The following is a 13,701-nucleotide window of genomic DNA, read 5'->3' as shown; positions in this document are numbered from 1 at the left end:
AAACGGCCATTTTGTTGTACTGTTTCCATACTGCAGGTGTACTTCACATATTTTTGCTATATAACCTTTTGGGCCCTGGAACATCATTTTATAAAAAATCTAAAATTAATGTTAAAAGAAAACCAAATTATGAAATAGGCTGATTTCATAATTGACCAATGATCATTTCACATAGACTCTATGCCTTTCACTTTACAAACGATGATTTTCCGTTATAACTATAATCAAATGATGTTTTTTATTCACCTAATTCATTTTATAAAGTTTATTTAACAGCTTTAAAAAATTCGAAATTAAAATGGATAGTCTAGGGAACATACTGTATTAATGTACTCTACTGCATATAATTTGTGAACATTTAAATGATTTTTACACTTTGAACTTCCTTTCAGGCTGAAAGGGACTGACAAAATTCATACCGAGGGATTGTCTAAACTCCACTCTAATATATATTCTATTCTCTTTGTACACACCTGATCTCTGTCAGAGATTTGTTTGAACCTTTGTACAGATATGGATATATCTTCGTAAACAAGGATAGGTAGATGAAGAAGGGCTGAAATATAAATCATTAAAGGAACTGTACACATTTAATTAAAGGGACTGTACGCGTAATTTCCAGTCAGATTTACAACAATACTCTTTTTCTATTTTTCTATTTTGAGAGTGTTTATTGTTTAATATTATTATAACTATAGAAAACCTTGATGAAAAAAGGTTTAAAGGGTGCCGTTGTAAATTTGACTCTTTTGAAATTACGTCTTTAATTTCTTAAAAAAACCTCTGCATTTCAAAATTACGAACATTTTGTTAGTATGTAGCATGTTTTTTTAATGTTTTTATAACAAATGTTTGAAAATTTTCTGATCAATGTTTTTACTGAACTTTGTCCTGCAGCTAAAACTTTTTGAGATATTTTTTTTATATTATCTTTTCAAATTCTAGCAAAATGTTTTTAATTGCAAATTGCCACCAAAAGACCAGACTTCTGTTTCTTATTAAAAGTTGTTTCAATAAAGAAAAATTATTGGTTACTATCGGGGTTTAATGAAAATACATGTAAATTAACATAAATTCAATCTGGTCCATAGTAAATTTAAATTCGAACAGGACGAGCCCAGTTTGTACCGGCCTGCCAGATAACAGCGTGTACTGACCCGATCCTATGGTAGCCCGGTTCCATATTCTGTACAGTACGTCGCCCTAACCATACTAACATATGACAGGGGTCAATTTTCTTGGCATAGTCCTGTCGGAGGGCTAACTATGACAACTCTCATGGCGCGTTCAGACTTTTTACAGTACCCGGCCTACTCCTAGGCCTATTTGACCGACCCCACTGGCTTAGTCCACCGTGTATTATGCAAAAAAATTTAAATTTCCAAAGATACCTTTTTCCGGCTCTCCTTGATAATTTGAATTGCTTTGTCGACATATCTCGTTGTACTGTATATCCGGAGTTCTGAAACAAAAAATTTAATGAAATAAAAAATTTTCTTTTGCATGGCAAAAGGGAAAAAAACATTAAAAAAGGCCAATAATAAGATATGAATATAAAATTAGTTTTATTATTACTAACATCTATGTAAAATATTTTTTCACAATGTTCAAATGTCATTCAAACTATAGAATATTGTCCATCTATGCTAGGCTGTCTTTTTTATCAGGATATAATAATATAATAAAAAAATAATTTTATAACAATTTGTCTAATCAAGTATTTATTTGATATCCATGTTTTTGCTGTCAAATGATTATTTTTATTTTTGGTAGACTTTGAAATTTTCATCAAATTTTTTTTAATCTAAATATTTATAGTTTGCAAATATTAGAATGGTTAATATGTTATAACATTATTATATATTCGCTTATATTTTACATTATTTTTGATAACACATTAAGGAATTTGAGTTTGCGGATTTATTTTCAAAATAACAATAAATTCTCGGTTTTGGTTTTAAGTATTTTTTTATTTAAAAGAATAAAAAAAATAAAGAAAATGGCTAATTCCCAGAATTTGATAAAAGTTACTGTGCTTAACATCTCATTGTACTATTAAATTCTATTCCTTTACGACTAGGTTTCAAGCAAGGTACTAATGCAAGAAAAGTTAATTGCGGTCGCGTATACTCTGCGTAGTGCGTACATATTGAAACCAGTTCTCTCTGGGCGGAATATGTAAATAAGAATAGATGCATCAGTGTGCGTTTAAGAGCCAAGGAGGATAAAAGCATTGAATAATAATAATAGTTTTCTATGGCCAAAATATTTCATTGATTTTTTATGTGAAATATGGATCCTATGTCAGGCTTCGACATCCGTCTTGTGTTTACATTACCGCCCAGAGACAGTACACTGCAGTACAAAAGATGCGTACACCTCTATAATAACTTTCCTTGCATTATAACCTTGGTTTCAGTTAACAATTGGCACGACTTACTGCGGGGTATATATTAAACATAGTTATTTCCGCCGATGGACTTATCAATGAGTAATCTGTGTTAATGGGGATCTAACGTTACAGATAATATAGTATTAAGCGTACATTTTACTAAGATAAATCGAATTTTTTATCTTTCCCGTTCATCTTAAAATCCAATTTAATAATAAAACGATCTGTGTAAATCTCACTTCTACAAAGGAATTGAGTTTTTGCCCCAAAATTTGAATTTCTAACCCCTGTATCTTTGTCGGAGTAAACCATTGATAGTTTAAACTTAGATTATTTGATTTAACAGCAATATAGTTGAAATATCTAGGGTCTACTACATTGGGTTTCAAAGTTGAAATTCAGAGTTAAAGGAGTTTTTGCCACAAACTCTGATTTTCTAATCCCGATGTCTTTGCAATCATTTCAAACTATAAATTCTGTTGAATTCACTATATAGTTTCAGTAGAAGTAAATATTTCCATTTACTGATAGCGCCGATATAAGGATTCATATCTCTAATTAGATAATGNGATATATACGGGTTTGAGATCCCCTTATGGAGTAGGGCATTTATTAAAGGTTGACTGTTTTAGGGAACACTTTTCTTCCTGGCAAAAATAAATAATAAACAAATAAACAATAAATATACATGTGTATTATTCTGAACATTGCACAATGATGCATCAAGTTGATTTATTTGCATGTAAATGAAACTGAAGCAAACAAAGAATGAGTTTTATTCATAGGTTTCTCTGTCCATTTAGTTCCATCAAATGTCTCCAGTGTTCCTGCCACAGATTAATTGAAATAACAGATAGAACACTAGATGTCGTCTTTTCAAGATTTAAGGGGTTTTCATTCACAATAACCCTGAGGCAGACGCCCAAAAGAGTTACGCGCATGCTGCGTAAAATTACAAGACACAGAGAAAGGCTGTTCTGCGCGTTACTCTTTTGGGCTTCTTGTGAACGAAAAACCCTTAAATCTTGAAAAGATGAGATTTAGTGTCCATCTGTTATTTTAATAATTCTATGGTTCCTGCAGACTCAGTGTGGGGAAATCCACCAAACACAATCAGTTCTTCATTCACAACCTCCATTTGGGCGTATTCAGGATGAGAAAGGGGGGGGGACTTACAGAAATTTCAAATTTTCTACTAAAAAAATTGTTGGAGCACCAACATTAAATTCACCTTAACAGAATCATTCAACAATATTTGACAAATGATTCTGCAAAGGAGAATTTGATGCCGGAGCTCCAACATATACTTATAATTGAAAATTTGAAATTTCTCAGCGTTTTTTCTTTATTAGAACTTTCACTATAAAGAAATTGTCTAAAATAACAGGAGAACATTGAAGACAAAAATTTCTCAAAAAAAAACTTATTTTTTTGTTTTCTCCGAATAAAATTATTTCTGTTTAATTATCATTGTAATCCAACACTTTTCATTCGGCTTAACAAAAATATTGTTGGAATAAAACAATTCAATAATAATCATTATAAGATAAAAATTATTGGTTTATGTATTCACAAATATTAATTAATAATATTAATAATAATAATAATAATAATAATAATAATAATAATAATAATAATAATAATAATAATAGTAATAATAATAATAATAATACCTGGAGTCCATATCTGAATGGATAAATGCCTGACCCAAATATATTGCAATATTTTTCCGTTTAAAGAAAAATTATAAAATATGATTTATTTTGTTACCTTCTACATTACAGTACAAATTAATTCTACATTGCGTTACATATTTTTTTAATTGGAATACTTTCTCTTAATTCCGGTATATTGCAGTTCATATATTGCAGTACAGTTTTTCTAAATTACAGAACAATTTCTCTTAATTCAATTTATAATTTCTCAATTACAGAATATCTTCTTTAATCTGTATATTATTGTAAATTCCAGTAAATATATGTTTTGTAGTATTTTTACACTTTTTAATATTTGCAATACAAAAATGGCAGTTCATATTCTCTAAAAAGCACTACATACACTCTGAATAGCAGTACATACTCTAAATAACAATACATATTCTCTAAATTGCAGTACAAATTCTCTAATTGCAGTACATACTCTCTAAATAGCAGTACATATTATCTAAATTGTGGTACATATTCTCTAAATTACAGTACATATTCTCTAAATTTCAGTACATATTCTCTAAATTACAGTACATATTCTCTAAATTGCAGTACATATTCTCTAAATTACAGAACATATTCTCTAAATTACAGAACATATCCTCTAAATTACAGAACATATTCTCTAAATTGCAGTACATAATCTCTAAATTACAGTACATATTCTCTGAATTGCAGGACATATTCTCTAAATTACAGAACATAATATCTAAATTGCAGTACATATTCCTGTAAGAAAAGCAGCTCTTGAAGGTGTACAGATAGGTAATGTGTACATGTTGTCTAATATAACTCCCTACAAAAAAGTTTTTTTTAAAAATATTTTTTATTATAAAAAGCCCATTCCAGAATTTTTTCTTTTCCATTATTCAGCTATTTTTCTTATATTCATAAAAACACAAAAAATTTAAATTTGAATGATATTTTACATGATTTAAATAATCCAAATAGATTATCAAGTACAATAGGTGGCAACAGAGAAATGGATCAATTATACACAACGTCACAAGTGTCAAATATAACAAGGAAAACGAAATTCTCTCACACTAGTTGACATGTTTTCCAAGATTATATGAAAAAGTGTAAAAACTAAATTGACACTTGTGACGTAAGGATAAAGCTGTACTGAGAGTGTACAAATTCTACGCTGAAAATAGAAAGAAAATGGTTTGTCTGTTTCTACCTTCCTAGCCAGCCTTTCTAGATAAGGAGTTCCAGCTGTTTTATTGTTCCAGGATACATCGTTTACACCTTAGATAGATAGATAGATAGATAGATAGATAGATAGATAGATAGATAGATAGATAGATAGATAGATAGATAGATAGATAGATAGATAGATAGATAGATAGATAGATAGATAGATAGATAGATAGATAGATAGATAGATAGATAGATAGATAGATAGATAGATAGATAGATAGATAGATAGATAGATAGATAGATAGATAGATAGATAGATAGATAGATAGATAGATAGATAGATAGATAGATAGATAGATAGATAGATAGATAGATAGATAGATAGATAGATAGATAGATAGATAGATAGATAGATAGATAGATAGATAGATAGATAGATAGATAGATAGATAGATAGATAGATAGATAGATAGATAGATAGATAGATAGATAGATAGATAGATAGATAGATAGATAGATAGATAGATAGATAGATAGATAGATAGATAGATAGATAGATAGATAGATAGATAGATAGATAGATAGATAGATAGATAGATAGATAGATAGATAGATAGATAGATAGATAGATAGATAGATAGATAGATAGATAGATAGATAGATAGATAGATAGATAGATAGATAGATAGATAGATAGATAGATAGATAGATAGATAGATAGATAGATGGAAAAATGTACCTAAATCATCTGCTAGTATTACAATTATATTAGGCCTGCTATCACCATATTTACTTTTTAATCCAGAAAATCCTAAAAAAAAGAAATGCTACAGAGGTGCAACTAGCACTTCTCCGAGAGGGGGGTATCGAGGGGGATTTTTATGAAAGATGGTCCACAATTAGGATCAGAAGAGTCGGGAGGGGGGATATAAAGTTTTGAGGAAGAGGGGTTGGGTGGGGGCGAAATCCCCCCTAGTTGCGCCACTATAATATATTTGTTGATATCTTGTAGATACAGTCTACAATTATTTCTATATCATAAACTTAATTATGAAACAATTTATAAGAATTAATTATCTACAACTTTGTATATAATAAGTCCGAAGGTGAGAACTCTTGTATTCAGTATTGTAAATATCGAAAGCAGTGCTTGATTTCGATCTTTTGTTAATCTCCAGATTAATTTTATATTTATTCGAAATCCTGCATCTTTATCTTCGCCACCTGAGGCCGAATTTAAAGAATTTAAGTCGCGGCTTAAATCCACCAAAACCCGGTTTAAATTGAGCGCCGGCTTGAATCTTGAAACATTTGCTACAATTTTAAGTGAAACCAGCCATAATTAAGCTGCGGCTTAAATTTAAACCGCGGCTCAAATTCTTTAAATTCGGCCTCTGATGGTGTAAACCTTTAATATTTCAAACTTAAGTTATTTGAAATAACCGAATTCATACTTAGAAATAACAAAGATCTACACCATAGGGTTGCAAAGATATACGGATTAGAAAAGAACTGTATCCTACTTTCTCTGGACACCCGAATTTCTTGTTCTACAGATTAATTTAATATTTATTCGAAATCCTGCATGGTAATCGTACCCTGGCACGTGGATTTAACGGTTCTGTCAATATATCAGAAGACTGTGGCTTTCAATCACAATTTGAACAATTATGCATAATATTTTAGCCTTTTTTCTTAAATACTTATTGAATATAAATTTTGAATGAAAAAGTAAAAACTAAACAAAACCGTAAGTTTAAAGATTGTTTTTATAAAGACCAAAACACGTTTCATTTCAAATAAATGAAACCAAATGCTTCTCTCTCTGGTAAGTTCGAGGTGCTGGAGGATTAACTGAAATGAAGAGGAGATTGATCCTTAAATCAAAAGTACCCAAAATCAAAATATGAGTATTCAACATAAAATTTCTCCGCTCTGAGATGTTTTTTTTTAAACGCATTTATAAAAACACAATTTATGTTGGCTTACTTTATCATCTAAAACGCTTTTTTGATAAATGGGGGGGGGGGACCAGGAGTGGAAAGTTTTGATATGGGCGTTCTGCCTGTAACATCGGATTTAATAATCTGAAACTTTCAAAATACAAAATACAATATAATTAAAGTAATTAACTATTTATAATTACTGAAAAAGGCTTTAATTTTATTTAATTGTTTTCACATTCACCAAATACAATCATTTACTTCATAGAAAGGAATAGAAAGGAAAGCGGGAAACCTTTTAAGGGAATTTCAAGTGACCCCTCATTTATTGAAATAATTGAAAAATATGACTTTTTTCTCCCTGTGGTTTCCCTGTAAAAGTTGGAGAAAATTGTCAGAATTGAACACTTTCCAGGCTAGAAATCCATTAAAAGGCTATCGTTGTGAATCGGACATGGCCCTCTTTTTTTAAATTAGGGGTTTTTTATTACGCCGATATCTCTTTCATCAAAATAATTTTTCATATCTTATAAATGCCCATGGATCGCAAACGCACTATGGTTTCAGTAGAAGTAAATATTTACATTTACTGATAGCGCCGATTTAAGGATTTAAATTGGATAATTGGATAATGAGATAGATAGAAAGATAGATGTTACCTCCTTACTATTTCTATTGGTTCAGAATAGAAAACAAACACATGACTGAACACATGATTAGATCAGACGCTAATGGACTCGGCATACAGAAGTGAAGGGAAAGAGTGAATCCACTTCGATTGCTCGATTAGCAAACAGTTAAAAAAAATTTCCATTCTTTCTTTAAAAAAACCGGGGTTGAACCGTCTCTATTATAGACCTAGCTCAAATTCATTAAGTCCAGTTATATTTAATAAATAAATCCGCTACAGCAAAATTTCAACATGTTATCAGAGCTGGTTACTCATAATTCTTATTGCTTGATTTCGATATCCACTGTGGACACTTTTTTGAGGATTTAAAAAAACTACACCTTTGCATATTTTAGTTATTCCTCCCCTCAAAGCTCTCTTTAACCCCTGCCTGGGTTATTACGATTAACATGCGGGAAATCGAATTCAGATTAATTAATTAATCTGCAGATTAACAAAAGATGGAGGTCAAGCATTAATCTCGATATCTACAATATAATATCCCAGAGCTGAAAACTTTAGAATGGTGGATATCAAGATTAATGCTTAAACTCCTGGTTTTACTAAACCTAAGATTATTTTAAAACACATTCGATATCCTGCAAGAAAGAACTTAAAAATTTAACCAATCAGCGTGTCATGTTAAGATGTACTCTTTAACTTTTGAAAACCCGGTTTTGATTTCTGGTGTTGATGGTGTCATATCAATTGAACTAAACATCGATTGAACGAATGTAAGTCGATTGAACGAATGTAAGTTTTGAATAAATGTTTATGAAGAATAACGTTTAAAATGACAATAGTCCTAAAGTATGTTTTTTTTTAATAATTTCATATAACCATGATTAAATTTATATTTGTTTAAATGCTCTAAAAGCCGGCTTGTGAACAGCTGACTTTAATTCAATCGGATATTATTCCAATCGATATAGCATTGTATGTGATAATTGTTATCAAACGTAACTTTTATACAGTAGAAATATCCAAATAGAGGATTCTAAGGAGAAAATCAAAAGTGTGTACATTGGATAATCAGATTAAGCGATCAGGATTAAGGATATCTCATTCTAAAGTTTTCAGCTCAGCTCTGGTTGCTACTCAAAGAGAATAGAATATATAATAATAGAGGAGAATTTAGACAATCTCTCGGTATGAATTTTTTCAGTCCCTTTCAGCCTGAAAGGGAGTTCAAAGTGTAAAACTCATGTAAAGGTTCACAAATTATATGCAGTAGAGTACATTTATACAGTATGTTCCCTAGACTATCTATTTCAATTTCGAATTTTTTAAAGCTGTTAAATAAACTTTATAATTAATTAGGTGAATAAAAGACATCATTTTATTTATAGAATCACCGTTTGTAAAGTGAAAGGCATAGAGTCTATTTGAAATGATCATTGGTCAATTATGAAACCAGCCTATTTCATAATTTGGTTTTCTTTTAATATTAATTTTAGATTTTCTATAAAATGATGTTCCAGGGCCCAAAAGGTTATATAGCATAAATATGTGAAGTACACCTGCAGTATGGAAATAGTACAACAAAATGGCCGTTTTACACTTTTTTCTAGTAAATTCCACTCTAATATATATTCTTTTCTCTTTGTTGCTACTATATTAATTTTACCATTAAGATGAAGAACTAGTATCACCAAACTTATAAACATTTTAAATCTCATTATTCTAAGAAATTAATTAATCAATAACGAAATATCAAAATACATATATCACATTCTTGGTAGATACAGTGGTACCCATAAAACTGAGAAATTGATCACCATTACTAATGAGACTTGTTGACCTTTTTTAGTTTTTTTTGTAGCCCTGCTTGTAATTTAAAAGGGCCAGAACAATTAGGGTTCCCAATTCAAGTGATTTTATGCAATTCCGCACAATTCTGCTCAATTCAGCACAATTCTGGGTAACGGAATTCCGATTGCCAACCTTAGGAACAACGCCTTCAATTTGTCAATCAGACGCGCGCGCGTGGAAAGAGTGGATCTTGGGTAAAGCGTCGGTCGCCCCTCCCATCTGAAGGGGAAGGAATGGGATTGTAAGCCTAATTTCAAGGGACCCTACATGCGAAGGTGACAATGCCCGATTTACAATGATACCATTAAAAGATATCGCCAACAAGTGTTTATTTCTGTCAGTTTCTTCATTGCTTCTTAAAAATAAGAAATGCGCAAGTCAGTTTCGCAGAAAACTGCGAATGAAAATTAACATTTTAAAGTAACAAAAACATTGATATTTAATTCATTCTTTATCCGACAAAGCTCTTAAGAATGTCCTTGTAAATCAGGCATTGCCATCTTTACAGGGAGGGTCACTTGAAATTACGCTTCAGTCCCTTTAAGGCGAAATGATTAAACAAAATTTTGTTACAAATATGATTTTCAAATTAAACTTTAAATTTTGTTAGATCAGTAAATCTTAGTTTCAAATATTAAATATTAACACCATTATTAGGTAAAAGGTTGCAAAGAAAATATTTTTTCTGCGAGTGAACTGTTCTTTTGTGTTGCGTGAAATGTACTGCAAAATCTGCAGTACACTTTGTTGTGGGAGTTACTCTTCTACTCTCTTAATGACAATAATCTCTCCATTATAAATATACTACACGGAGTTTCTTTAAATTTTCACTTTGTACAGGGTTATCCACAAAGAATGCAACTTCAAAGACGACTGTACGAAATAAATCTTGCTATGTTCTAAACTTCCTGTGTCCTAATTTAATGAATTTGAGCCGCGTCTTAAATCCGCCAAAAACCGGTTTTAATTGAGAGCCGGCTTAAATCTTGAAACATTGAATACAATTTTAAGTGAAACCGACTATATTTGAGCGGCGGCTTAAATTTAAGCCGCCGCTCAAATTCTTTAAATTTGGCCTCTGGTTCCCTGTAAATGCTCAATTGTATCTCTCTTTACTAGATCATTAAATAGGTGTAAGGTATTTTCCCAAATGATTTTCCCAAGGGCGGCTAGCCAGGTGACAATTTCCCAAGTGGCAACTTCCCAAATGTACAACTTCCCAAGCAGCAACTTCCCAAAGGTGAGACACCGCAGGCCTCAATAGGGTGGGGGCCGAGCGCTGCGGCTAGAATATGCTAGGGGGCCTAGCGCTGTGGCTAGGACATACTTGGGAAGTTTTCGTTTGAGAAATTGTACATTTGGGAAGTTGCCCACTTGGGAAAATACCCTTGGGAATTTGCTGCTTGGGAAAAGGCCTTTGTAAAAGTACCTAACATCATAAAATTTACCAAAGTCTAAAAAAACACTTTTATGACGATACAGGTTGTCATAAAGTCTCATCTTTTGTGTAAACCTTGTATGTCACATCTTGAAACATTGTAATTATATAGAGCTCGGCCCCCTGGCACCGCACAGCATAAACTAAAAACTATATTCAAGATCAATCCTCTTTCCGCTTCCTTGATCAATGCCCCCCCCCTCTNAAATCCGCGAATTTTTTTGTGTTGTTCTACAATGTACACAAGAGAACGTGTTCACAATTAAAATAGAAGATGGGCGTGAAGCGCCATAAAAGCCTAGTATATATATATACTAGGGTGGGTGTCTGGGTGTTTGTCTGTTTGTTTGTATCCAATAAACGTAAAAACTGGGCCAACATTTATTTGTGGGACCTCATATGACCCCAGCAAAGGTTCATGAATGATTAAATTTCAAAATTTTGAAATTCCACAAACTTTTTTTTATGAAATCAACAAAATTTTTCTTCGTTTTTGTTTTACAATGTATACAAAGACTAAATGACTGAAATAGAAGATGTGCGTGAAGCGCCCTAAAAGTCTACTGTATACTTTGCATGTCTGTTTGTTTGTATCCAGTAAACGTAAAAACGTCTAAACCGATCAAGCTCAACTTTTTTTGAGCCACAAGAATGTTCTTAGCTTGGTTGAAAAGTTCAAAGTTGTGTAGGTTTGTAATGAATATTGTGTAACACGATATCTGTAAACCTAAACTACGTTGTACATTACTATTTATTTAGGTTTGTGAATCTCTAAGTATACATTAGAACTGCACTTCAAATCAATACATAGCATGATTAGCTTAATCATGTGATATAAAATGACGTACATCATAATTGCGTCTAGTTAAACTGTGGTGTAAATATGTAACATGATTGTCTTAATCATGTGATATAGATACCGACGTAGAAATTGTAATTACCTCTATTAACTTTAACTTGTAACAACTCAAATACATCAGTTGATATAGAGACTCCGTACTGTTTACTGCGAGAGCGTAATTATTCCTTGTGTTAACAAACAAGTTGAGGATTGTGTCCATTGGTTTGGCATCGATAGTTACAAGCTTCCGATTGACATTGATAGCTCACAAGATTGTGCCCATACCTAATAACCCCCCTTATGGCCGCCACTGTTTACAAGTAAGCAAAGAAAAGCTGTAAATTGACAACTTCTCTTTGTTGACATGCTTGGGCCTCTGCTGTTTAAAAAATTGAAATAGTAAGTCGTCTTTATTGTATGTATATACGACGACGACGACTGTACGTCTCCGACTGTGTGCGTTTTAATCAAGGAGTATGGAATACAATGGAGAAGGGGTCGACACTAGCAGCCGTAGCACATTTGAATTTCCCAGCTGGGTCAACCTTTCCGATCCCAGTTTGTACTATACCTAGCTCTTTGGACAGGACTAGCCGGTGCAACAAGGTTGACGTGGTCAAAGTTAATGCCTCATTTAGGTTGAATTTACTTTTACAAAAGAGCAGAGGTGCGTTTCGAACCGGTCAGCCTCGAATAGATACATGCTAAACAGACTGTACTTGATTTGGAGAAGAGATTTTTAAAGGCCGTCTTATTATTTTTAAATTTACTTTTTTGATACACCAAAATGAAGAAAAAAATTTAAATTTAAAAAAATTACCCCAGCGTGACCAATATTTTTGCATCTGTTAAAACTTTCAGTATTTTGTAAATTGCAAAAACGTATCCAATTATGCGTAGAATTCAAATTATCTAACCTGAAAAGTTATGAAAGCCTCTTTTAAGTGGTGTGTAATCTTCACTGAAAATAAAAAAAATAAAACTATCTAGCTTTTATCCCTGCTACACGGTACACTAAATTAAATCAAAATTAAAAATGGAATTCTTGCAAGTTTTCAAGTTTTCTAAAAAAAACACACATTTTGTCCAACGCACTGCAAACTGTAGTTTTTCATGCGTTTTTGCGCAGCGCAGAAACGCATGATTTTGCTAAATAATATCATATTTGATAAAAGCTTTAGTTTCGAGGGAGTATTAAGGGACTGAACATGCAGAGATGGCAGTGCCCGATTTACAACGATACTTTAAAAGTTTTGTCTGATCAAGCAATATTTGTCAACCCAGAAATATGACGATATCTTCCACATTCTTGATCCGATTCAGGTTTCAAGGGTACTGAAGTGAATCTGGCTTTGCCATCTTTGCATGGATGCTCATTTGAAATCACGCTCACAGTCCCTTTAACTTGTGAATTATTTAGATAACATTCCCTTTAAACCAACCTGCAGAATCCTAGATGCCATTTGCCTAGAAGAGAATTATTATATCCTTGCTCCTCCAGGTGGTTGGATAGAAGGGAGAGATCAGTTGGTAAACCACCAGCATAATAGCTCCCAAACCCTCGCTAGTCATAATAATATTAATAATAATGATAATGATAATATTTATAATAACTAGCTGAAGGGCCTGGCTTTGCCCGTACGTAGAGTTTTGTAAAAATCAAATTTTTAAAATAAATATTTAAAATTTCAATCATTCATAAACCTTCCCTGGGGTCCCTAGATGTCCCACAAAAAATTTGGGCCCGATCGGTTCA

At 32.1% G+C, this 13,701-nt stretch overlaps 1 protein-coding gene and 1 long non-coding RNA gene across 2 annotated transcripts; both read right to left on the bottom strand.

Moving 5' to 3' along the window:
- Positions 1–468: 468 nt before the first annotated feature.
- Positions 469–1,464, bottom strand: LOC111713637 (uncharacterized). Its single transcript, XR_002767756.1, has 2 exons — positions 1,392–1,464; positions 469–556 (listed from the first exon to the last, which is right to left on the bottom strand). It is a non-coding gene; the product is annotated as an uncharacterized LOC111713637 (long non-coding RNA).
- A 3,286-nt stretch (positions 1,465–4,750) lies between these two features.
- Positions 4,751–9,532, bottom strand: LOC111713647 (arylsulfatase B-like). The gene is made up of 4 exons (XM_023488568.1): positions 9,482–9,532; positions 5,981–6,052; positions 5,282–5,349; positions 4,751–4,894 (listed from the first exon to the last, which is right to left on the bottom strand). The coding sequence occupies exons 1-4, from the start codon at positions 9,519–9,521 to the stop codon at positions 4,808–4,810; spliced, it is 267 nt and encodes an 88-aa protein (XP_023344336.1). The 5' UTR covers positions 9,522–9,532; the 3' UTR covers positions 4,751–4,807.
- Between the last annotated feature and the right edge of the window lie 4,169 nt (positions 9,533–13,701).

This window comes from Eurytemora carolleeae, unplaced genomic scaffold, assembly GCF_000591075.1.
Source record: "Eurytemora carolleeae unplaced genomic scaffold, Eaff_2.0 scaffold1325, whole genome shotgun sequence".
In the NCBI taxonomy this organism is placed as follows: Eukaryota; Metazoa; Arthropoda; class Copepoda; order Calanoida; family Temoridae; genus Eurytemora; species Eurytemora carolleeae.
The sequence above is the reverse complement of the archived record's forward strand: the minus strand, read 5'-3'. Positions and strand labels throughout refer to the sequence as shown.